This window comes from Natator depressus, chromosome 10 (genome assembly GCF_965152275.1).
Source record: "Natator depressus isolate rNatDep1 chromosome 10, rNatDep2.hap1, whole genome shotgun sequence".
In the NCBI taxonomy this organism is placed as follows: Eukaryota; Metazoa; Chordata; order Testudines; family Cheloniidae; genus Natator; species Natator depressus.
Window position 1 is genome coordinate 38,682,225 of NC_134243.1, and position 26,290 is coordinate 38,708,514.

Genomic DNA, 26,290 nt, shown 5'->3' on the forward strand with positions numbered 1-26,290 from the left:
TCAGATCATTTGTTTAGTTGTGAGATGATGGTAGATTTGGGTCCAAAAGAGGGCTGGCCTTTGTCAAGAGGGCATTTGCGAGGTATGATCATGGAGCCATTGTTATGCTCTCAGCAGAGCTATTCCTACTCCATGGCTCACCTGACTGCTTCCTCTGCTGGTTTCTGCGAAGAGAAAAACATGTTTCCCTCTGAATCAAAACAGCAGCAGCACTTTTGAGCATCATTCAAACCCTGATGACTGAATAAGAAAATAGCACAAAAGGTTTCCTGTTAGTCACTTTAAGTTTACTGGCTTTCTGAATGAGGCTTGGGGACAAATGGTCTCTGCGCTACTTACAGTGGTGTAAATCAGGAGTGACTCCATTAATGTCCACAGAGTTATGCCAGCATAAAGGAGATCAAATCCTGGCCTTATGTCCTATAGTGGATGGATGCAGTGCTGCTGAGGAGGTCTAATTGGGTGGATTGGTCATGCTACCTGCAGATGGGAGAGCATGATACAGCAGCCCTCCCCAGCCCCAGAGACTCAGGCGGTCTCCCCCGACGGACATCTCTGCTGTCATATGGTATGTCTACACTGTAAAAAAAGACTGCTTGCACTGTGGGGCTCGAAATAGCTGTATAGATGTTTGGGCTCAGGCTGGAGGGTCTGAAACCCAGTGAGGGTGGAGGGTCTTGAAGCCCAGGCTCCATCCCAAGCCCAAATGTCCACACTGCTATTTTTAGCTGTGTAGCACGAGTCCGAGTCCATTGACCTGAGCTCTGAGACTCACTGCCGTGAGGGGGTTTTACAGTGTAGATGTACCCCTAGAGTTTAAGGCCAGAAGGGACCCCCAGATCATCTTGTCCCACCCTCCAGTCTTTCACAGGCCACCAACACCCTCTAGCACCTGCACACCAATCTCAGCAACCAGCATTAGATCAAATCATTGGAGCCCTCAGGAGACTGAACTATTGTGTGCCAAGTCAGAGAATAGGAAGGACTGAGGTTCACCATTGCCCTAAGCTCCTGTGATGGTAGGAAATTGATTTAGTGGTATACACCCAGATGATCCTAACAGGGCTGACATGCAGGGGACAAGTGATGGAGCCTGATGGCATTACTCTCCCTTTTGCAGCTGGTATTTTGAGATGGGCTTGACTGATAGCAATCCAACCCACACCCCACAAAGCAGAGGGGTGGCTAAGTTCTTCCATGTCTACCGTACATCATAGCTTCTTGCTCATTGGGCATTTCCACCTTCTGGTTTCAGGCTGCCCCCTGCTGACCACCACTGGGCTCTCAGGCCTTGTTCAACTTCAAGACCTGGAGGAGCTGGAGCTGACCAACTGTCCTGGTGCCACCCCGGAGCTGTTCAAGTATTTCTCCCAGCACCTGCCGCACTGCATGGTAATCGAATAAGCAGCCCCAAGGACTGGCCAACCTTTGGAGCTGTCTCCTTCAATCCCAACCCAACACTGGTCAACCAACCAGAGTTATCATTTTGTTTTAATTTTATGTTTTGGGAGAGATGCTAACGATCGTGTTGATTTAAACCACCCACCATGTGTACAGCAATCAAGAGTTAGTTAATCACATCAACGCATTGGATGAGGACACCTAGAGAGAGGGGTATTTGCGGTCTCCGTAGAGATGGGCACCCATCTGTTCCATAAGACGAAACCTCCTGCAAGAATCTCTCTGCAAAGTTTGTAAATTTTCCACGCCTCCATCATCACTCATCTTCTTTGTAATGGTCTGTCCTGAAAAAAAAAAGTTAAAAAACACAGCCAAACAAAAAACCAACAAAAAATGAGCAAACAAAACAAAGCAAATGAATGACCATGATTGGAGAGTTGGGGCGGGTTGGCACGGTTTCATGTCCTGCATGGTGTCCCACTCAGTGCTGGATCCGATGTGGTTTCTGCCCAATGTCTCATGTCACAGCAGTTAGAAGTTCCTTCTGAGACCCCCCACAGTTCTGGGGGTCTTGGCGGTGAGTCTGGGGGAGGGGTCTGATTGGAGCCCCTCCCCATTCTGGGTTCTGGATGGTCAAACCCAGTGTTTCCATCATGGCATATGTTGGCAGGAGCTGAGCCAGAAAGCTTAGAAGAAAAGAGGAGAATCTTGAGGGACAGAGAGACTCGAAGGAGAAAGGATGAAATTCCTGATGCCATGTGTTTGCTCTGTCTCTTAATTACTTCAGCGGGACACTGCAGGGTCTGCCACGCTTGAGACATTTTAAAAAATAAACCGACCAAGGCTGTGAAAGAGAAGCACAGGGCCCATTCTGAGGCTTTTGGCAGGCTGGGTGCCTTCTGCTCCCGAAGATGGAGCTGATATGCTGCCCATGATCGTCTTGTCTTCATTGAAAACATGGATCCGTGAGCAAGTTTCCTGAGAAACAAACAAACCCAACTCCCCACCCAATCCTCTGAAAACCCAATAGCCCCAAGGTCACATGATCTGGGGTAGACGGTCGCTTACTGCTGTTTTCATTTTGTTAATAAGATGTTCTTCTCAGAACAGCCTGCAGCCTTCGCATGCTAGCTTGCTTCAGTCTTGTGGTAAGGTAGGTTCTGGAATGCGCAGGGGCTGGGAGGGTCTATGGGGCAGCCCTCTGCCCAGCTCCAGTTCTCTTCCAGTGTTCAAGCTGGTGTGGCTTTGTATCCAATCCACATACATTTATTGGAGTACAGGTTTAACTGTGGGAGCTAGGAGCCTAAAGCAGCTCCCCCTCCTCCACCAGCCTGAGCCTCCTTCAACTATCTCCCTTCTAGAGCTGCAGGCTCGAGAAGGGGTGAGAAAGCTATGGCGTCCTACTGGGCTTGATTTGTGGCAGCATGCCTTATGCCTGGCAGCATTTTTCCCCAGGCTCACCTCGAGGCCAGCTCAGTTCTAGGACAGAGGGAAGGCTGGCAGCACATCAATCAGACCAGCCTGAGATCCTACTAAGGCAGTGGGCCCTAAACTGTGGGGTGCACTCCCCAGGGGGGTGCGGAGGAACTTCCAGGGGGCCCTTTGCTCTGTCCCCAGCTCATCTCCAGCCCCGCCCAGGCCCCAGCCCCAGTTGCAGCCCCCAGCTCCAGTTTAGGGTTACCAGGTTATTCACAGTAACCAGCCTCTGCCACTGGGGGGTGGGGGGCTGTGGAGGCAGGAAGAGTAGCAGCTGCTGCTGGAGCCTGGAGGAGCACTCAGCACCCGCTCCAGCCAAGAGAGGTACTGGAGGCTTCCCCGTCCTGCTCCACTCACCCCTCCACCCCGGAGCATGGCTCCCACACCCCTGTCCTGCTCCACTCATTTCTCACCTCCAGAGCAGAGCTCTCCCTGCCCCATCCTGCCCCACTTACCCCCACCCCTAGAGCATGGCTCTCTCGCCTCTGTCCTGCTCCACTCATTCCCCACCCCTGGAGCATGGCTCCCACTGTCCCATCCTGCCCCACTTACCTCCACCCCCGGAACATGGCTCCCCCTCCCCTGTCCTGCCTCACTCACCCACCCCCCGGGGGCCCTGGACCAAGTAAGGAGTGGTGCAATCAAAAAAGTTTTGAGACTACTGTACGAAGGTGACCACCTTTTCAAAATGCAACAATGGAACACGTGCAGGGGTCCCGCCCCCTTCAGTGGCCCCAGCCCCTCCTCCTCCTCTTCCCCCTGAGGCCCCACCCCCTGGGCAGGCCAGAAGCCAGAGCCAGGCAGTAGTAAGAGCCACCCAGGGAACCTGGGCTGCTGTGGGGAGCCCTGGACCTGTGTCCCCACCTCCTTGGGGCATGCAGTTCAGGGCAGGTAGAGGAATCCACAGCAGCCCAGACTCCCTGGATGGCTCTAACTACTGCCCAGTCTGGCCAGCAGCAGAGCCTCGGAGGGCGGGGGGGAGAGGAGGAGCAGGAGCGGGACCTCACGGTGGTGTGGGGCTAAGGCCCATCTCAGCCCCTGGGAAGAGGCTGGCACTGCCCCCTGAACCTCAGGCAGGGGCAGAGCAGCACTGCTGGGAATCCAGGACAAATGTCCCAGAATCATTCAGCCCAGTACCGGGTCTTGAACTCTGCATTTCTGGGCTGTCCTGCTCAATTCAGGACAGGGTGGTCACCCTAGATACTGGCTTTTCCCTTCTTGCTACCCTGCCCTCCAGACCACTTGTGGCTCCAAGGGGGAGGCTTTCCCATGCTGCTTTCAGGCAGCTACCACTTTGACCTGCTGCTGGGCCCTGGCTCAAAGGAGCCCTTTACATCTTCCTGTGGCCTACCCACCGTCAGAAGCTGCCAGCAGGGTCCCCTACCCCTGATGCATCAGGAGGTGGCTAGGGCCCCAGTGCCTGAGCAGCACCTGGGTGCTTGGAGAATGTCCCCTGTGCTGCACTCAGGTCCCAGTCCAGGAGGGGCAGGGGGGGTCTGAGAGAGGAAAGACCAGCTGAGCTGTACTGTCCGCAGCCCAAACCAGCTCTCATCAGCTGGGCTCTTTAGTCTTCTGGGGATGAAATCTCTTTTGTTTTGGTTTTGTTTGCGGGGAAGTGAGGGCCAGGGAAAGCCAACAGCTTGTGGGGAGCCAGGCTCTCTTCCCATCACTGCTCATTCTAGTGCTGGTGCATTTCTGCTCCATTTACTGCTTGCAGTGAGGTTGGAGGAAGCCCGCTCCCAGCTTCATGTACTTGCATATATCTCATCCCATGCATGTCCCCCAACAGACTGAATTTACTGCTTTGGAGGGATGCCCCCCCTCCCTCTTCAGTCACCATCTGGGCCTCCCCTCTCCTCCAGAAAGGAAGTTGATGGCAATGCAGCCAGCTGGGTGGAGCTCCTGGGCTGGAGAGAGGAGCATGTTGTTTTCTAGGGATGGATGCGGGAACGTGTGATGAAGAGATTGGGATTCTGTAGGGGTGGTGTCAGGAGGGTCACTCATTCATACCCTGTGGCTGACTCACAGTTCCTGGGTGCCTTGACAGTCTCCTGTCCCATTGTAATCAAAAGCCAGAGCAAATCCATCTCCTGTGGTGTGGAAAAATGGAGTCTGCAATGCAGGAGAAGCAGCCCCAGGACCTAATGCCAGTGTAGCTATTCCAGCATCTAAAGCCATCTCCCAGACACCAGCAGAAAGAGTCCAGGCAGTGACCGCTCTGTGTCTCTTCTCACAAGTCCTCCCAACATCATCAGCACTTTCTACACTGCTTCATCCCTGACCTCAGCCAGGAATGGCCTGAAGGGAAGGGTGCTGACCACAGCAGTTGTTTGAAGATTTCCGTGGTTAGACACTTTCAGTCCTAATCTCAGTCTCTTCTTCTCGAGCAGGCAGGGCCAGGAGCTCTGTAGGAGGCAGCACACACAGCCTAAGAAGGGAAGGAGTGCCTTGCATTGCTCAGCAGCAATCTGCCCTGTTGCTGTTAGAAGCTCTTGTATTGCACCATAAATGGACATGGCGCTTTGCAAACTAGACTTGGTTCCTGCCCTAAGGCCCTTACAGTCTAGCAGTTAATAGGCACCCTGGTTTCAGCGTAGGGCAGTAGGTAACAGCTGCTGATTAGGTGAAGCCAGGGGTATAACTGGAAGGGCTTGTCATGGAGTCTTTATTACTAGCTGGGATTAGTGCCCCTGGACTCTATGCTGTCTCTATGACATCCACTGCCACTCCCAACATGCATCTGGTACCAGACACTGCAGCAGGCAGGGCGGTCTGGATCCCAGACCACTGGGCTTTCTCATGTGCTGAACAAAGCCAGGAGACTCTCTGCTGGTGCCAAAAAAAGGTTAGAGGCCCCTTTCCCAATTCTGAAATCTGCCCCTTCCATCTTCCCCATAGCCTCAATCCCTACCATCCAACCTCCCAGGTCCTGCCTAGCTCTCCCTTAACCCCCATCCAGCCCTCAGACTCCCCAGCTCCCTCATGGCCCTCTACAGGCCCCCAGATCCCTCCACGGTCCCCCTCATTCCCCTCCATGCTGATCCAGCCTCCCCCCCCCCAGCTCTTCCTCCATCCTCCTTCAGTCCAGCCCTCAGTTCCTCCAGCTCTTATCCAATGATTCCTCCAGGCCCTTTTAGCTTCCCTGCTGCCCCCCACTTCCCTGATCCACCCCCACCTTGTTTCAGGCCCCGACAAGCCACCCCAGCTCCTCTCTTGGTCCCCTCCAGCTCTGTTCCAACCCCACTCTGTCCCCCAGCTCTGAATTAGACCCCCCAAGCTCCATTCTGACACCCCCTCCTTTTAACAGTTCCAATCCAGCCCCCTAGCTCCACCCAGTTCCTACCTAGCCCCTCTAGTTCCCCATCCCCAGGTCCCCCCAACTTTCCAGCCCTATGCAAAACAGCTGATGCTTTTACCTTGTGCAGCATGGAGAGTTGGGACAGTGTGTTACCCATCTCCATCCCCCATGCTGCAGTTCCCTCATGCCTTCTCCACACACCCTTGCTGTCTGTTCCCACCTGGAATCTAGGGTTGTTCTGGCCGGAGGGGCTACCCCCTTTCCCTGGGTTAGTTGTGGCCACATAACCTTTTGGGCCCTAGTGCAACTGCACAACTTGCACCACAGAGGAGGGGAGATGACCACAACAGCTTGGACTACAGCTCAGCTGCTCAGTAATGAACTGGTTTAATAGTTTCTAATAAATATGTATGGACACAGCTTTCTTAGTGGACAAGAATGAACTGATTTAGTAATCACTTTTTTATTACAAACTTTCATTGCCATAAAGATTTGTTAGCTTTAAGTGATCGATCTTTAGGCTATTTTGCAACTTCCTGCTCCATTGGCCTCTCCTTCCCTCCCTCCGCCCTCTCAGTTACTGCATGATTTCTGGGTGTATGAGGGGCATGACAGGGGAGCCACTAACTTGGCTAAGCTGTAGCTTTGGTTGCTAATTGCACTATAGGCAGGTCCTTTGCTCAACTTGCCAAAACCACTGGTTGGACAGCTGGAGCTTTGTTCATTTGACATTTTCAGTCTTCCCAGTGGAGACACTGGAAAACTCTGACCGTTCCCAGGAAATCCACAGGGACTAACAGCTATGCCAGCCCACATGCTGGGATACCCACTCCCAAGGCCTCTGAAGAGGAGCAGCTGTGGACATAGGGTAAGCAGGTCTAAGGTGCTGCTGGGCTAGGCCTGGAACCTCAGGGATCACCCCAAGAGGCTGGTTTCTCATGATGGTCTTCTCTAACTGAGGAATTCCTAGAGCTACTTCTGCTCAGTTGTATGGTGATGGGTTCTTACACGGGGTTCTGCTTCTTACACGGGGCCTGGAAGCCCTGATCCTCCTCAGAAATAACACTGCAGCCAAGTGCAGAGGGTCCTGAGGCATGTTTGGAAACAAAGAGGGCCTAGTGCAGATGAATGAGCAAGAAAAGAGAGGTTTCAGAGTGGTAGCCGTGTTAGTCTGTATCAGCAGAAAGAACGAGGAGTACTGGTGACACCTTAGAGACTAACAAATTTATTTGAGCATAAGCTTTTGTCGGCTAAAGCCCACTTCATCAGATACATGCAATGGAAAATACAGTAGGAAGATAGGCTTATGCTCAAATAAATTTTTTAGTCTCTAAGGTGCCACAAGTACTCCTCGTTCTTTCTGCAAGAAAAGAGAGACTGCACTGGAGAAAGGTGAGCTGCAGAGCTGGATCGGCGGGAGGGAGGAAGGGAGCAGGAAGACTTTAGGGAGGGTATTAAAGCCTTCTCTTGCTTAGGTGCCAATATTTCTAGAGCTGCCCCTGCAGCCACCTGCAGATTGAACTCACTGTGCAACTATGGATCATGTGAATCTCTGCATCCCCCCAACTCCACCCCAATTACATTTTCCCTACTAAGCTGCTACTGCTAGGACAGGGATGTCAACAGTACCTGGCATCTCAGTTAATAAGCCATCAGATCACACAGGTTGATGCAGCCAGCCTCCCACACTGAGCTCTGACTGCTTCTGTGTACTTGATCAAGCAGGAATCCAGAGGTCACCTTCAGAGTTTACTTGTCCATGGAGATGTCTAAAGGAGTTCCCTGCCCTTTGAACTATTTCCTGCTCCTCAGGTTCTCTTCAGACAGACTTGTCTGCCCTGGGACACTTATGGCGTCATCCACCATGATCTATATTTAACTCTCTTCCCTTCTGAGTTCAGATACTGATTGGTAAACTGGAGCAGCCCAGAGGCCTGCACTTTACAATCCATTGTTTTTTCCCTTCTTGCTTAAACTTTGTCCCAGCCCCCGCTGGTAAATTTTGCACATGTAAATTGAGATCTGTTGGCCGAAGGATAGGCAAGAGAAGACAGGTTAAGCGTTATTATGGAGTTGATCCTGTCAGGTGTTGAGCCCCTGTGACTCCCATTATCTTCAATGTTAGTAGAGAGCTTTATGTGTTACCTTATTCACCGTAAGTGAGCAGGCACAGGACAAAGGTGACAACCCAATCCCTGCCACAAGGATTATTACTGCTATTGCCCCAACATGCTAGATGCTGTATATTGTAACAGACAATCCCTCCCCCAAAGAGTTTATAATCTAAACAGACAAGGCAGACAAAGGAGAAACTGAGGCACAGAGTGGTGAAGTAACTTGCCCTAGGACACAAAGCAGATCAGTAGCAGAGAATAGAACCCAGGTCTCCTTAATCTGTATCCAGTACTCTACCCACTGGATGACACTCCATCTTCAAGGAGGTTGCAATTATCTGAACCCAGGATTTGCCATACTCAGTCAGACCATTGCTCCAAGTCCAATATTCTGCATCTGACAGCAACTAAAACCTGATGGTTCAAAGAAGGGGACTCCATAATGTGCCTGGCTAACTGTGCAATGGTGCCTGTGAAGGTGGGCAAGGGTAAATCCCTTCCTGACCCAGAAGACCATCAGTTTGAGAGTTGGCTGTTCTTCTCTGGGTTTGTAAGTTGTTATAAATAGTATTGCTATAATTTTCTCCAGCCCTTTCCCAGATTAGTTTATCATTAGCTGTCTTTCCACCACGAGCTCTTACAATGCTTAATTTGGCCATGTGGTCTTACTGAAATATATTTTGGTGTGGGCTGGGTCCCCGATCCTTAAAATCTTGTAGTTGTTTGAGTGGAGCTGTTGTCTTCAATTGCAGTTGAGGGCAGTTGGCACTTTGGTGGATCAGGCTGGTTCCTTTTGGGGACTGAGCTAGCAATTGCTTCTCTGTATTGCTATGATTAAGCCTCATATTTGTGTAGGACCCTGTATGCTTCCCCTCTGCGTTAGTGCCATTCTCCTGGAGCTCGAGTTTTACTGGAGATGGCTGAGCATGAGGTCATGGTTGAGGACTAAGAGCCAAATGAAGGGCCTATCCATCTGGCAAAGTGATGTAGAAATTGATCAGTGCAGCAACTTTGTGCTAATCTCACAAGCTCATTTGCTTTTAATCACATTATGTACCAGATTCATCCCTAGTGCAACACCATTGACATCAGTGTCTGAATTTGGCCTCTGATCTATACAGAGCTGTAACATGATGATACCATGCTTTGGTCCCATCTGTGCAGGCAAGACCAAACCATGTTATAACATGGTCAAGAGGCTATTGTGGCGTAGATTCCATGGCACCAATCTGCCATTGCAGATGGTTTTTATGTATCATTTCAGGAGTGATACTGCTACAGGGACCAGGTAGAAGATAGCCTCATGCACAGGGGTTTTGAATGAAACTCTGAGAATGGGACTCTCCCACCACTTATACCCAAAAGCTAGTCCTGCCCATAAATCTGATGCATCAGGTTGTCCAGAGTTTTCCATCTGCTCACTGGAGTTCTCAACAGTGGGAGGGGGTTGTGAGGAAGGCTTGGGCATGTTGGAGAAGCCAGCAAGCAGCGAGTGTCTTCAGAAGGAAATGGTGCATTTTTTCTTCTAAGGGAAAGGAGAGCTCATTAGGTTGGCTCTTGGACCTGAGTGTGACAGGACCTTCCTTACGTTGTGGAGCAGAATCAGGACAGGATCTTGGAACTTCTATAGTATGGATGTCAGCCAGTCTTCCCCTGCTATCCTGTGTTAGGGGATGGGCTGGATCAACTACTAAGTCTTTTCCACCTCTAACCCTTATGATCATTCTGTTTAGTAACTATATTTATTCGCCTGACTCTATGCTTCTCTCCTTTCCATACTCATTTCATAGTGCCTCCAAGAAGGTGATCCATTTTACTGCCCTTAAAACTTATCCTGGGGAACTTCAGCTGAGATGGAAAATAAAATGTCAGATTTTAAAATGTGGCACTTCTTTACCCTCCTGCTGGTGGCTAAGGAGCTGACAAAGTGACCTTGTGTGGCAGCCCAGCATCGGAGTGAAGCAAACAGTATGGTTGCTGCTTCCACTGTGATTTTACAATCAAGCGAACTTTACCGGTGGCTAGGCCTCTAGACTGGGAGTGTCACACAAGAAGTTAGTATTCTGCAGGGAGGGCAACCTTGGAAGGGCACAGAGATGCAGATTCGCAAAGTGAAAAGCCTTTCTTTGCAGTCATGGTACAGCTGATACACAGGAGCTCTGTTATATGAGGCACTGAGCACAATGAGAGTGGCTTGCTTCTAAAGGGTGTGAGAAGCTATTACATTTTATTTTAAAAAAGAGGGGAGAGGATAATTATAAAACTATATGGGCTACACTGTGCATTTAGGGCAACCTCTGACTCGGAGTTATGCGGTGGTACACCTACAGTGCAGGAGCTGCCAGAAGCATTGGGTCTTAATCAGGCACAATGCCTACCAGAGTTCTGGGAAGCACAACTGTTGTGGCACAATGTAGTCAGTAGTGCAGTAGGAGCGGGCATAATAACACGCCCCCCCTTACCCCTCTTTGCCTTCTTTGGAGTGACTAGGACCAGTGTCAGCACCTAGCAGAGTCTGTGCACTAAGGGGAGCACAAGAAACCAATTGCAGGGGTGCACCAAGGGGGGGGCAGCTTGGGATTTAAACTGTCTCCTGCAGTGTTGAAAGACTCAACACAAGAGCATTGTACTAAGGCAGGAGAACCAGAGAATGAAACTGACTTTAAACAGAAAGGGAAACGAGTTCAATTGGATTGTCCAAGCAGTATGAGACGCAAAAACCAGGAAGCATTCTGCAGTAGAAAGTACTTTTGATTTTTAAATAATTTACAGAAATACATTATATGTATTATGTTATACACGTTATGTGACAAGATCCCTAACTGGTGTAAACTGGCATGGCATCATGGTCTTACTGATTTATATCAGGTTATGAGCTGGAGAGGCGTCCCAAGATTATTCCCAACAGTATGACCCTTTCCAGTTTTTTTTTTTAATTCTGAACTTTCCAAAGAGATGTTACTCACCCAGGCAAAGCAGCTATGATGTTTTAGTTGGGTGACTTTTTCAAAAACCTGTGAGGTCAGAGAATGTGTTTGACGCCAATCATAAAAGAACCAAGGCTTTCTTATGAGCCTGAACGCAGTGCTGAGGCAATGAGGGAATTCAAGAGAAAAGCAACTAATTTCTAATTGGAACAATGAGTTTAAAATATAATATTTAAAAGAATCAGGGGAGGAAACATTGATGGGCTGATGTAAATTGGCAATGGAGCTATGCAGATTTACACCAGCTGAGGATCTGTCCCAATGTTCCTAAACTGGCTGACACAGATGATCCCAATCCTTACAGGGTTCTGTCACTGGCTTGGTTCTGATTCAAGCTCTTTAGCACCCCAATTAGGTGTCCACTGGGCCAAAGTATTACTGAAGCTTCTGACATTGTGATATTTCAAATTACTATAGAACGAAAATAGATGGGGAGAGAAAAAAATCTGAAAAACATTTTCTTACTGTACATACGACCTCATTCTTCTGTATATTCTGAAGATATAATCTTATATTTGGTATGTGTTTCTTGTGCTATTTTATCACGTGACTTGTTTATAAAAATATATATTAAAAATTTTAAAAAATACAAGGCTTGGTTAATATTCCTGTCTCTGGCATAATTTTTAATATAAATCTTTGAACTATCTTTCATAGTCAAATGTACAACATAAGAAAGTATTATCCAGCAAAGTCAAATGCCCTATTCCAAAATATTATTCATATGGAGGTGTGGAAGAAAATAAATCCTCACTCTCAGGTTGGAATGCAACAAAATCCAAGACAGCTTTATTTCAGGCAATTGCCAGGGAAGAAATACAGCTGACAGAGAGCATCTCTGCCTCAGTTTCTCCAAAGTACAAACAATAAGCCACCAACATTTATACTCTTTTATGGAATGCATTAATTAAAAACATCTGCAATTTATTTATATTATGTCCTGCCCAATCCATTATTTTCTCACTTCTGTCTCACTTCTTTTCTCACAACGTCTTTATCTTCAAGGTTAGGTCACACTGACTCTGCGTTGTTTCCCACCCGCTACAGACACAGAGTCTGCTTTCCCAAGTCTCGCATTATGAGACTTCAGAGTTAGCTTGACTGTGCTGTGTCTTGACATAACTGAGGGGCCTATGTCAAAGCATTTAACCCTTGTTTCCACAGAGGGGTCCCAATTGAGATCAGGGCCCCATTCTGCTAGGTGCTATACAAACATAGTAAGAATTAGACCAGGGATGGTCAAACCTACTGACCCTCCAAGCCACATATAATAATCTTCAAAAGTTCGAGAGCCAGGCGCACCTGCCAGGGATCAGGGCTTCAGCCCCACAGGAAGCGCCTGCCGGGGCTGACACCCCAAGTCTTGGCAGGCATGCCCTACAGGGCTGAAGCTCTGAGACCCCACAGGCATGTCCCACGGGGCTGAAGCCCCAAGCCCTTGCAGGCACTCCCTGCAGTGCTGAAACCCCACCACAGGGCAGAAACCCTAAGCTCCCCCCTCACCCAGTCTGGTAGGCAGAGAATCGGGGGAGAGGCATGAGGGGCTCCATTAGCTGCACTTTCACTGTAAAAGGGCCGCATGCGGCTCACAAGCCGCAGTTTGGCCACCCCAGTGATCACAGTTATAGGTGGATTCCCCTTTGTAATCCTAACCCTTCTTTGAGAAGCCCTACTGGCCACAGGCCTAATCCTAACCTGGGAACCCCTACCCTTATTAACCCTAAATCGAGCCAGGGATGCCCTATCCTTAGTAACCCTAGCCCTGAGACCCTACCTTTAGAAACCCTAGCTGGGGGACCCCCCAACAGGCATCAGGCCAAGCCTGGGAATGCCTACTCTTAGTAACCCTAGCCCAGGGGAGCCCTACCCTTTGTTACTTGCTGTGGATCCTGCCCCTGGGAGGGGAGAGCGTATTCTCAATATGGTGGGGACCAGCCTGTGGTGTGATGAAAGTTGGGATCCCTATTTCTGTTGTACTGAGATGAAGGCCCAAAAGTGCAATGGACAGTGGGTTCAAGTTTAAAAACTAGACTGAGCCCATGTCCTGGAGCTGATAACCCATGCGGGGGGGGGGGGGGGGAGAGAAAGGAGGAGTAAACCAGTTCCTAGAGAGAAACGGTTTATATGGAAACGCCAGGTGCTGAGTGGGGCTGGAGGGGATGGAATTAAGACATACCTCATTTCCGGGGGGACAATATTGAGGACACACCTCTTGTTTTCCATTGGTTGCTATTGAGGATGTGCCTCTTATTTCTGCAGACCAGGAAGCGGAAGTTACTGGAAGAGGAAGTGGTGCGGGCTGACACTGAGATGAAAGGGTGAACTGAGGGGTGGGGACAGCCATTTTGCACACAGCTCTTTTCAGTCCCAATGCATCATGGGATGCATTTTTCCTTCCCTCTCATCCCTTTTTTTTTTTCCCTCTCATGTTTTCCTTCCCTCTCATCCCCCAGCAAGCCATTCCATCAATGAACCAATGCATCACGGGAATTGTGGTTTCTAACCTGCTTGACCTCTTCTCCCCCAGGTATTTGCCTCCGCCTCATGCCCGGCCGCACAGCACCTTGCTAGTCCGCCTCAGATCCCTACCAATCAGCCCCCACACCCCAATCCCTTCCAACCTCTACCACCAACCCCAGCATCCCAATTGCCCATTCCACTCCAAGAGCCCCACCATCCACCCTGTTACCACCCCATGGGGCCCACGGCACTGTGGGAGATGTAGTGTCTGCTGCTGCCAGCTTCCGTCAGGGTGGCACTGCCAGCAGCAGAAGTCCAGAAGAGCCGCCGACTGGAGGCGCTGACTTTGCTGTGGAGTGGTGCTGCTTGCCTGGGAGATGTCTTCTCTCTGCTCTGCCCCGAACCCCACTCCGCAGCAGTTCCCAAAAGCTGTCGTGAAAATTCTTCATTTGGTACAAAAGAACAACTCACTGCTAATCTTTCAGGATGAAACAGTCTATATTGCAAAGCAGTTAGGAATTTCCGGAGACCATTCAGGGGAGATTGCTTAGTAAAAATTCTTCATTGCAACAAATCAAGTGACTCCTAATCATTCAGGGAGAAAAGTTCTCAGAGAATCTACATTGCAAACCAGTTAGGAATCGCTGTTCACATTTCAGGGCAGAAGTTGTAGTGAAAATTCTTCTTGGCAAACAAAAAGAACAACGAGCTGCTGATCATTCTCTGAAAATCAGCATTAGAAACTAATTACGAATTTCTCATGACCATTCAGATGTGTTTGGTTCATGAAAATTCTTCTTTGTAGCCAAACAAGAAGCTAATGCTAATCCTCCAGGGCAAGAAATTTTTCAGAGTATCTACACTGCAAAGCAGTTAGAAATCATTCCTGATAATTCAGAAGACATTCGTTCATGAAAAGCCTTCATTGCAAATAACCTTAACTGCAAACAGTCACTGATGATAATTCAGGTCTCCAAACTTCTCAGATAATCTCCCTCATTATTCAAGGAAAATCTTTTCATGAAAATTGTTAACGGCAGTAGTATACGGCTCGATAGCATTCATCATAATGTATTTTTGACAGGTTTCCACACCCCATTTAGGGCTTATGTCCCACTCTCCATCCTCGTTTCCCTTGGCACTGAAGTTTGGCGCCGTCAGCCATTTTGAAAAAATGTTATGTTTGACGAGGGGGAGTGTTGTGTGCTTGTGCTTTGATACATTTAGAGCAAAAGGTTGAAAGAAATTTCCCCCTAAATCAGTAACAGTTTGGAACAAGGGAATCCATCCCCCTGATTTTGAACAGCCCTGCACATCCAAAACCTTCATTACACAGAGCCAACTACCTTTAAAGAGGGCAAAGAAATTTCCCTCTGAGGCAGCTGCAATTTCCAGTGTTGAAAGCAAGGGTCCCATCCTTAAAAAGGGCCAAGAAATCTTCCCCTGAAGCAGTGACAGTTTCCAGGGGTGGGGAAAAGGGGATCAGAACCCCCGATTTTGAACAGCCCTGCACCTCCAGAGCCAAGAAATCTACCTCTGCAGCTTCCAGGGACATTGGTAAGTGATGCAAAGGGGTCAAAGCCCCTAGTTCTGAGCAACCGTATGCCAGCATAGCCCAGAAGGACTCAGCTTTAAAAAGGGTAAAGGCAAAGAACCCTGTAGCAGCAACAGTGTCCAGGGGTGGGCTTGAGCAGGGTCAAGGGGTCAGCCCCCCTGATTCTGGTCACTGAAGAACTGTTGCTACAAATAACAACCTACCTGCAGGTCTTGCTGCATCAGTTGTTGTTTGTAATAAGCTGTTTAGTGTTTGTACATCTCTTAAGTGTTTAATAGATAAAAAGTTTTCGAAGCTAATTCTTGAGGTGTTTCAAAAGCAACATTCTCCAGAAGAAAGGGTGGTTTTAGACCAAAAGGTAACAGATACATGTGCACTGTCTGAAAAGGTGGAAAGCGTTTTGAAGGGAGAAGGGAGGGTGTGACTAAACATGATACCTAACAACGGAGAGAGGGGTTGGGGAAAAAAGTGGAAGAAATCTAAAAGATTGAGGAGGCTTTTGGCCAAGAAACTTTAAAAAGCCAGAGGTTTTTTATGAAAATGACCCCCAACCAAGAAAGGGAAATAGAGATAGACCCCCAAACCCCCTCTTCTGAAGGTACAGATTCTCCTGCTCCTAATACACCTCCTCAGGTGTATTTGGAACATGTGAGACACTGGATAAGACCCTGAAGAGAGTTTAACACTTATGAATATTTTCAAGAATTTTGTTTTGCTAATTTGGACAGAGTAATGGGGTTCACAGAGGCCATGGTGGCTGTTGACACCGCTATTCAAAATTTGCTAGATTATATTAATAATCAGGTGGGGCCTGAAGATTTTGTTCAGCTATGCTTAGATGCCCTGGGGATAAATCACCTGCTCTTTTCTCTACAGAGGTCTTGGGAAGATTTAAACACTGTTGATTTTTTTAAATAACGTCGTTACGGTGTTGCAGAGTAACGCAGAGATCGTGGGTTCCGGAACTCTAAGACTGGTTGTTATGATTATTAGAAGCAGGGCTGGTGAAGTTGGCTCTGTAAGACCCTTAAAGACTATCACGTATAGTAGAATCATCGAAAAAAAAGAAAACATTTAATTGATTTAAATAACCAGGGTGACAACCTGTGTTTTGCCGGTAGCATGCTGGGTCTCTTATCAAATGAAAAACTGACAGATGCCCAACTATTAGAGCGCACCAGACATCTCCATCAGGAGCTGGGGCTTTCAGACCAAAAAATGATTAGCTTTACAGATGTGAGCTCTTTTGAAGAGCGTTTAGGGGTGACTATTACAATCATGTATCATGAAAATGGGAATTGCCGCTTTTTTCCAACAGCTGGTGTACATCACCGCAAAACTGTTTTTGTTGTGTTACATGACAAACATTATTATGGCATCCTAAATATTAAAGCCTTTCTAGGAGCAGCATAGTTGTGCAACTACTGTCATGCCACATACAGCCACAAACACCAGCACGCCTGTAAAAACCACTGCAGTATGTGTAATAGTGCAGAGTGCATTGAAGTGGCCAATGGGAAAAAAAGAGATGCCCCGGTTGTAAGCTGTTTTGCAAGTCCGAGGCCTGTTTAGAAAGGCACAGCGCTCTGGCAAAAGACGGTAAAGTTGACTGTAAAAACAGAAGTCTTTGCGATAAGTGTGACTTCTACAAAGTTAAAAATCACAGGTGTAAAAGCAAAAAGTGTCCCCAGTGTTATCAGAAGATCGATATCATAGATGGTCACAAGTGTTATATGTGTAATATCTGGTCTCCAGAAGAGCAGAAGGATTATGTGTTTTATGATTTTGAATGCATGCAAGAAATGGGGGTACACATGCCAAATTATGTTTATGCCTTGCACTTAGATTTAAAAAAACAGCTGGGAATTTAAGGGGGAAGAATGCGTCAGTGAATTTGTTCGAACCTTTGTAGACAAGCGTTTTAAGGGATACACTTTTATCTCTCATAATGCTAAAAGTTACTTTTGTTATTTCATCCTTAGAAAATTGATTAAAGAAAAAATCAGCCCCGTAACGCAAGGCGGAAAACTAATGTGCGTAATGGTGGTGAACTTGGACATCAGATTTATAGATTCTTTAAATTTTCTTCCCATGAAACTCAGCAAGTTACCCAAAGCTATGGGGTTTGAGGAAGTCAAGGGGTACTTTCCACACTTTTTTAACACTGCTGAAAATCAGGACTATGTGGGGTCTATGCCCGGGATAGAGTACTTTGGAGTAGAATACATGATGCCTGAAGAAAAAATGGAATTTCTGAACTGGTACCAACACAATCGCCAGAAAGAACTGCGCTATTATTGTCAAAAAGATATTGACATTTTCGAGAGGCTTGTGACTGGTTCAGAAAACTCATAAAAATGACAAAAAAGCAGATTGTTAAAATCCCAGGACAGGAAGACAAGGAGGTGGCCACTAAGTGTATAGACCTCTTTCAGTACCTTACATTAACCTTGATTTGCATGGCCATGTACCGGTTTAATTTTTTAAAACCGCGAACCACAGCCCTTTTGCCATTAGACAATTACCACAAGCAGCAGAAGAGATATTCCACGCCGGCCATTCAATGGTTGTTGTACGTAGCTCACACAGAGAACATTTACATCCAACATGCTTTGCAGGGTGGGGAGTTTAAAGTGGAGTCCTATTTTTTGGATGTTTATGCCAACATAGGAGGTAAACCTACGGCCTTTGAATTTTACCGTTGTTTTTTTCACGGCTGCCCCATCTGCTATTGTGAAAATGATTACAATCCTTTGCTTAATGCGATCTCTGGACAACTGTACAACCGAACCATGATTAAGGCTGAATGTCTAAAAAGACAGGGGTTTGAGGTAAGGACCATATAGGAACATGAATGGAAGGCTATGCATTATTTTTAATACAGCTTCTAAACACAAAACAAACACAGAAGCATGTATCTGTGTCTCAGTTCGTGGTCTGCAAACATTTAAGACCAAAACCAGTCTGATAATGCAACAAAAATTAAAATTGTTTAAGTAAATATAAGCTTAATATAACTTTCACATGGATTTGTTACAAACCACAGCCCAGGGAGCAGATTCACTACTATGATTTTACCAGCCTCTATCCTTTTGTTAACAAGACTAAACAATACCCTGTGGGGCACCCCCGTATTGTGTATGAGGGTTTTGGGGATATCAGACAGTACTTTGGCATCGCCAAGGTTAAAGTGTACCCTCCAAGAGGCCTGTATTTCCCCGTATTACCATACAGGGTCGGTGGTAAACTAATGTTCCCGCTGTGTGCCCTTTGTGCAGAAACAAGACAAAAGGACCCCTGCATGCACAGTCAGGAGAAGCAGGCTTTAACAGGGACTTGGTGCACAATAGAGTTGGCAGAGGCTTTAGACAACGGTTACAGGATCGCTGAGATTTATGAAGTCTGGCACTTTAACTGCTCTTAAGATGCTCTGTTTCCAGACTACATTAAAACGCACCTGAGACAGAAACAAGAGGCCTAGGGCTTCCCTCACTGGTGTATGGACAAGTTGAAAAAAAAAACCAGTATGTTAAAGAGTACCATGAAAGAGAAGGCATGTGTCTGAGTCTAAACAAGATTAAGGTAAACTCCACAAATCTCAAAGCTGTTTTTAAATTCCTTGTGGGGAAAATTTGGTCAGAGAACAAATTTGACTAACACCAGTATAGTGGCAGACACCAACGAGCTCTTCAGGTACATCTTTGTACCTTATTACGATGTGTCATTGTGAGAGTTTATCGACGATGACACAGCCGTGGTGTCTTGGAAGTACACAAAAGAACACTGCACCCATTCCAGCAACACTAATGTGTTTATAGCATGCTTTACCACCGCTTATGCCAGTCTAGAGCTCTACCGTCTGTTAAATCTCTTACAGGAGCGGTGTCTTTACCACGATATGGATTCTGTGATTTTTGTGAGTAAAGAAGGGACATGGAGCCTACCTCTAGGGGATTATTTAGGGGATCTGATCAGCGAAATACCACCAGATTAACACATCGTGGAGTTTGTGTCCGCTGGGCCTAAAACATATGGATACAAACTGTCTAGTGGTAAGATCTGTATGAACGTAAAAGGAATCATGCTCAACTCAGGGAATAGCAAGAAAATTAATTTTGAAAGCTTAAAAGAACTTGTCTGGGATTACCCCGCGGGAGAGGTCCCAAAGGAATTGTGGTACAGCAGCCAGGGAACCTTAGGGGTAAAAAAGCACTGGTTGATAGACATGCGAACTCTGGGGGGGAAAAACAGAAAGTCATCTACGACAAAAGAGCCCTCGAGGTGGATTTTAAAACCTTGCCATATGGGTATTGATTAGTATGAAAAGCCACATTCAGTTTGTTCACCCCTTTTCCTGTTTGCTTTGTGGTCCTTCAAATTCTGGAAAATCATTTTTTATAAAGCAATAGTTAGAAAATGACAATAAGACGTTATCGTGGATGCCTGAAAATATTGTGTGGTGTTATAGCTGTTGGTAACCGTATAAAGAGTTGTTGCAAAAATTTCCATGTATTACGTTTTTGGAAGGTTTACCTGATACTTTTAATGATGAACAAACAAATAGTAATAAAGTGAATATGGTTATTATAGACGATCTAATGGAGTCTGCTTCTGAAAGCGGTGAAATCGAAAAAGGCTTTACAAAATACGTGCACCACAGGAACCTAAGCATTATGTACATTGTGCGAAACGTGTTTTGTCAGGGAGAAAAAAAGCCGAACGATTAATTTAAATACTAAGTATATGGTTCTTTTAAAAAACCCACACGAGAAACTGCAAATCACCATTCTGGCTCGGCAAATGTACCCTGGTAAAACACAATGATTTTTGGAGGCTTTTGAGGACGCTACCAAAAATCCCTATGGATACCTGCTGGTGGATTTGAATGCTTCAACGCTTGAAGTCTTCAGGTTAAGAACAGGCCTTTTCCCCCCAGACTGGCCCTGTGTATATACCTTTAAAAAAACCCCACAAAATAGTTATTTTTATCAAACTCCCATTTTAAAAAAGAGCATCCCCCTGTCTAGCTGCGTGCAGAGAAACCTGGCTCTTTTACGATTCCTCATCAAAGCCAAACCGCAGCAAAGGAAAGCTATCCTCTGATCAGTTTCTGACGATCTGCTAGTGGCCATCTCAGAAATAGCGCTCAACACTTTAAAAGGAAATGGTCCTCTAAAACCGTGAAAAATAAGCATATTAAAAAGCTGAGCGATAAAAGGCTATCCCTCAAAAGAAAAAAGCTAACTGTAAAACAGGCTGGGGGCTTGATTGGTCCTTTGTTGAGCTTTGCACTCTTTCTACTGTCAGTCCTTTTAATTAACAGATAATGGAACACGCTGAAAAATTGTACCTCGTTCCTAGCCATCAGTTTGAACAAATAAAACATGCCTCGAGTGGTGAAGAAAATATCAGAACCACAACCACTCACCAATTGGATTCAGAGATGAAAGACATTCTTCAAAGATCTGGTTTATCTGACTACAGGAAGGCTAAACTTTATGAGGGGTCCTGCAAAGATACCTGGTATTGGCCAAGCATGGTGAAATGGAAAAGACTACAATAAACCTCATTTTCCCCAAGCAAGAACAAGAGGAAATTCGACCTCCTGAAGTCAAGGAGGGGGGGTTCATCGGACTTTCTCGTTCGGGAGGTAATGGAGGGGATAAATCCCCACTATAAGAAAAAAGCTGATATATTGTTAAATAAACTCAGACTGTGTAAAGCTGTTTTTTCTTGGGTCGATAATGGAAGTTTTGTGTACTGGGGGGAAGCAATTGAGGGGTCTCACATGCTCGATTTAGTCAGGGGGGTAACCAGCTCTTATTCTTTCGCTAACAATAGGACTCCGAAAGGGTGGAATGTTTTTATGAAAGCCTTGGCAGAGCTGAACGTGCCTAAGTCCGTTGTAGGGCATGTTACCAATAAAGAGTTTTTAGAACATCTAAAAACAGGTCTAGAGCCTGCCAAGACCATAAGTAGCATCAACCCTTTAAAAAATGTACCTGCTAGAAAACGAAAAATTGAATGGTTAATGGTGTAAAATAAAAGACGTAAACAAAATTCAATGCGTGCTTTATTGATGCACTTCTTTTAAACTCACGACAAGACAAACATGTCTGGACAAGTTGAAACGTGTAACCCTTCTGCCCATCAGAGTTGGCAGCAACAAGGGCCGGATTCAGTATAAAGCCGGCTTGAGCCCCCACTCAGTGACCTGGGACAATTACATACCACCCCCCTGGGTGCCTCCAAGAGGCAATACTTCCCCTCTAGCAAGCACAGAGTCTGAGTGCAGCAAAAGCCTTTTAATAAAGGAGGAAAACAATGCAGAATTATGTTGGGGAAACACCACAAACAGAATTCATAACACCAACTATGAGCAAAAGACCCACCCCCAAGTAAGTTTGGCAGTGTCCTTTTCCCCTCAGGGTCTTAAGTCCAGCAACCCAATAGTCACCCCCCACTTCCCCAGTTTCTGTCCTTGGTCAGTGCAGCCCCCAGAGTTCAGAAGTTCATCTGCAGAGTTTACCTCTCAGCCTGGGTGGAAGTGGAGGGAGGTATGGGGGGCATCTTACATGCTCCGCTGGTCGGGTCGACGGCCAAGTACCACCCCTCTCCATGGGGTTCTGCTGCAGTCTTCACCACCAGCCATGCCTCTCTGTCAGCTGCCCTGCTATCCGCTCCACTCTGCTCTCCACTAGCTGTCCTGCTGTCCACTCCTCTCCGCCAGCCACCCAGCTATCCTTTCCGTGCTAGTTGTCCTGCTGTCCGCTCACCAACTTGTCTTCAGGTCCCCCCATAACACAGCTCTCAGTAACTTCAGCTCTTTAGTGATTTCAGCTCTCAGTAGTTTTTAACAGGTAGTAGGGAGCGCCTCAGTGCTGGTGCACCACTAGCCCAAAGTACAGTGAATGCTTAGAGCTAGGTGACAGTGATTTCAGCTCTGCAGAATATAACAAGACTCCTAATGGAGCCAAAATTAGCTCTCATTATTACACTGTGAAGAGAGACAGGATCAAAATAGTGTTTGGAGCCTCAGAAGGGGCCCACACTACCAGGTACACATACCTGGAACCCATGTCCCTTGCCTAGCGAGTGCTACTTGGTTGAGGGCAAGTCCCTCCGTCATAAAATGCCAAGTACAGTTCTAATGTCCTTGATTCACATAATCAGGATAACAACCCTTTATTACTCCTGCCCCAATAACAGAGAGACTGGAGATCCCACAGCAGCCAAAGTGACCATTTGGGCAAGCAGTCCATCATGCTAGGCAGGGTGGGTGTGCCCATACAAACGAGAGTGCCAATGCAAATGAGATCAGCCCCTGAAGTCCTTTTCCACAGCTTACCACCAGATGTCAGGGTAGAGCTCATTCTGACTCTGCTTACACATGTTTGGGACAAGTCTGGGCATGGCTGGTCTCTTCCCTTTTACAAACCCCACCACAAGGTGGTCATTTTCTGGTAAATCATTGGCGTACAATTTTAAAATGCGATAAAAAGATAAACCCCTATTACATTGCTTAAAAAAATACAACGATAACCGCAGGTTATAGCTGGAGGGTCCTGTAGTTGTCTCTGATGAAACACAACGTTACTAGAGTTACAGTTTAAAAAAGTCATAATAGATTTAGAAAAAAGTTACTGTCTAGGGGAAATCTGAAGGAGTCAAAGAACTCACCAGGCCCCTGTTTTGGTAAATAGAGAGCCAGCCAGTGTTCCCTGGGTAAGTCATGGGGGGTGCTTGTTAACAATAAGCCCCAAAGGTCTTCCAGACACAAAACCCTTCGGGAGCAAGTCGCTTGGAAAAACATCTAAAAAAGAAGCGTCCTTTGATAAAATACACCTTAGCTGCCCAGTATTCATAATCACATATAATCAAACGGGACATTTCTTCTGTGGTTCACTTCGAGCATATTATCAAAAACCCCATACACTATCATGTTAACTGTAGAGGGCAGTGCCATTGCAAATTGAATTTCCACTTTCAGGTTTCCAGTTTTAATCAGAGAATAAGGATTGGCACCCTCCTGGTCCGGGGGTCAGATCGAAGATGTACAATGTATAGCCCTGGGCAAATTCACCATGGTCAATCAGGAGCGATGAGTCTTTTAAATATTTCCCAGTCACCTGCATGAGCTGCATTTACTCCCTCACACAGCTTCCATTCTCAAAATTGGTTTGTAGGGGTTTTGCCGGCACCTGTTCACCATCCACATACAAGGCCACAAAATTAATGTTAGGTTTCAGAGTAACAGCCGTGTTAGTCTGTATTCGCAAAAAGAAAAGGAGTACTTGTGGCACCTTAGAGACTAACCAATTTATTTGAGCATAAGCTTTCATGAGCTACAGCTCACTTCATCGGATGCATACTGTGGAAAGTGTAGAAGATCTTTTTATACACACAAAGCATGAAAAAATACCTCCTCCCACCCCACTTTCCTGCTGGTAATAGCTTATCTAAAGTGATCACTCTCCTTACAATGTGTATGATAATCAAGTTGGGCCATTTCCAGCACAAATCCAGGTTTTCTCACCCCCACCCCTCCGCCACACACAAACCCACTCTCCTGCTGGTAACAGCTTATCTAAAGTGACCACTCTCCTTACAATGTGTATGATAATCAAGTTGGGCCATTTCCAGCACAAATCCAGGGTTTAACAAGAACGTCTGGGGGGGGGGGAGGTAGGAAAAAACAAGGGGAAATAGGTTACCTTGCATAATGACTTAGCCACTCCCAGTCTCTATTCAAGCCTAAGTTAATTGTATCCAATTTGCAAATGAATTCCAATTCAACAGTTTCTCGCTGGAGTCTGGATTTGAAGTTTTTTTGTTGTAATATCGCAACTTTCATGTCTGTAATCGCGTGACCAGAGAGATTGAAGTATTCTCCGACTGATTTATGAATGTTATAATTCTTGACATCTGATTTGCGTCCATTTATTCTTTTACGTAGAGACTGTCCAGTTTGACCAATGTACATGGCAGAGGGGCATTGCTGGCACATGATGGCATATATCACATTGGTGGATGTGCAGGTGAACGAGCCTCTGATAGTGTGGCTGATGTTATTAGGCCCTGTGATGGTGTCCCCTGAATAGATATGTGGGCACAGTTGGCAACGGGCTTTGTTGCAAGGATAGGTTCCTGGGTTAGTGGTTCTGTTGTGTGGTATGTGGTTGTTGGTGAGTATTTGCTTCAGGTTGGGGGGCTGTCTGTAGGCAAGGACTGGCCTGTCTCCCAAGATTTGTGAGAGTGCTGGGTCATCCTTCAGGATAGGTTGTAGATCCTTAATAATGCGTTGGAGGGGTTTTAGTTGGGGGCTGAAGGTGACGGCTAGTGGCGTTCTGTTATTTTCTTTGTTAGGCCTGTCCTGTAGTAGGTGACTTCTGGGAACTCTTCTGGCTCTATCAATCTGTTTCTTCACTTCCGCAGGTGGGTATTGTAGATCTAAGAATGCTTGATAGAGATCTTGTAGGTGTTTGTCTCTGTCTGAGGGGTTGGAGTAAATGCGGTTGTATCGCAGAGCTTGGCTGTAGACGATGGATTGTGTGGTGTGGTCAGGGTGAAAGCTGGAGGCATGTAGGTAGGAATAGCGGTCAATAGGTTTCCGGTATAGGGTGGTGTTTATGTGACCATTGTTTATTAGCACTGTAGTGTCCAGGAAGTGGATCTCTTGTGTGGACTGGACCAGGCTGAGGTTGATGGTGGGATGGAAATTGTTGAAATCATGGTGGAATTCCTCAAGGGCTTCTTTTCCATGGGTCCAGATGATGAAGATGTCATCAATATAGCGCAAGTAGAGTAGGGGCGTTAGGGGACGAGAGCTGAAGAAGCGTTGTTCTAAGTCAGCCATAAAAATGTTGGCATACTGTGGGGCTATGTGGGTACCCATAGCAGTGCCGCTGATCTGAAGGTATACATTGTCCCCAAATGTAAAATAGTTATGGGTAAGGACAAAGTCACAAAGTTCAGCCACCAGGTTAGCCGTGACATTATCGGGGATAGTGTTCTTGATGGCTTGTAGTCCATCTTTGTGTGGAATGTTGGTGTAGAGGGCTTCTACATCCATAGTGGCCATAATTAATGTTATGTTTAAAGTTAAAAGGGTTTTTAACATAGCTGCTGCTGAAGGCTTCGTTATCTATAAAACTGATTATGAGCTGCTTGGGTAACTGTCACAAAAAGAGGTTTTCCTGGTTACTGACACGACTGCTGGCCAGAATGCTAAACACCTTTATGTCCATCCTGTCTACCAGGTACTTAGCACTGGCAGTCATTAGAGCTTCAGCGTGCCCCAAACGGACCCCCGGGGTCTCTATCATCCGTTTTACAAACAGGGATGCTGTAATAATGTGAACTTTATAATTCTGGTTGGCATTCCCACTCGTGAGGCAAAAACCATCTTTGCTAATTTTAATTTTCAAGTCCACGCCGTTCAGCAATAGTTTTTTTGAAAAAACAAATTGCTGTGTAGAGGCCCCAACAAATCCAGCTTCCTGCTGCCGGCCATTAGTCTGGCCCTGCGCATAAACCCCTGTTACTAATCCCGACCAAAACAGTGCTTTCGTGGGCCCCTGCCATGTCTTTATGAAACCCTCCTGTCGAAAACTGCATAGAGAGGGTGTCATGGCTGTAGTTCAGAATCAGCTCTATCAAGGCTCTGTAAGGGTAACAATTGTTCCTCTGACTGATAAGACGGTTGCCTAGAGTGACGTCCAGCTGGTTAAAAAGGGTGGCGATGGGGTAGTTTGTTAGGGCAACACTGGCATTGTTGTCAGTGTCTGACCCATCTTCTTTTACCAGCTTGCAGCACATGTACAGCTGTGTGTTGTTAAGGTCTAAGTGTCCTGAAACACAAAATGCTAGAGGGGCATTCACCGTTAAAGCGGCCAAAGGAAGCACCGCTACATAAAAGCTGTTCTCGTTACTGGTTTGTGTTGGGGCTATTTGAAATAAATCCAGTTCTAATTTGGTGCATTTGTCAGCGCCACGATGA

General features: G+C 46.7%; 1 protein-coding gene across 3 annotated transcripts in view; it reads left to right on the top strand.

Moving 5' to 3' along the window:
- Positions 1–21,093, top strand: part of FBXL16 (F-box and leucine rich repeat protein 16) — a 90,429-nt gene extending 69,336 nt beyond the window's left edge. The window contains exon 5 of one of the 3 annotated variants that reach the window (XM_074965843.1): positions 20,615–21,093. In XM_074965843.1, coding sequence (XP_074821944.1) covers positions 20,615–20,854 — 240 coding nt within the window. In that variant the 3' untranslated portion in view covers positions 20,855–21,093. Of the gene's footprint in view, positions 1–1,255; positions 11,778–19,168; positions 19,552–20,614 lie in introns of those variants that run through there. The other 2 variants (XM_074965845.1, XM_074965844.1) reach the window with 2 other exon arrangements.
- Positions 21,094–26,290: the final 5,197 nt, after the last annotated feature.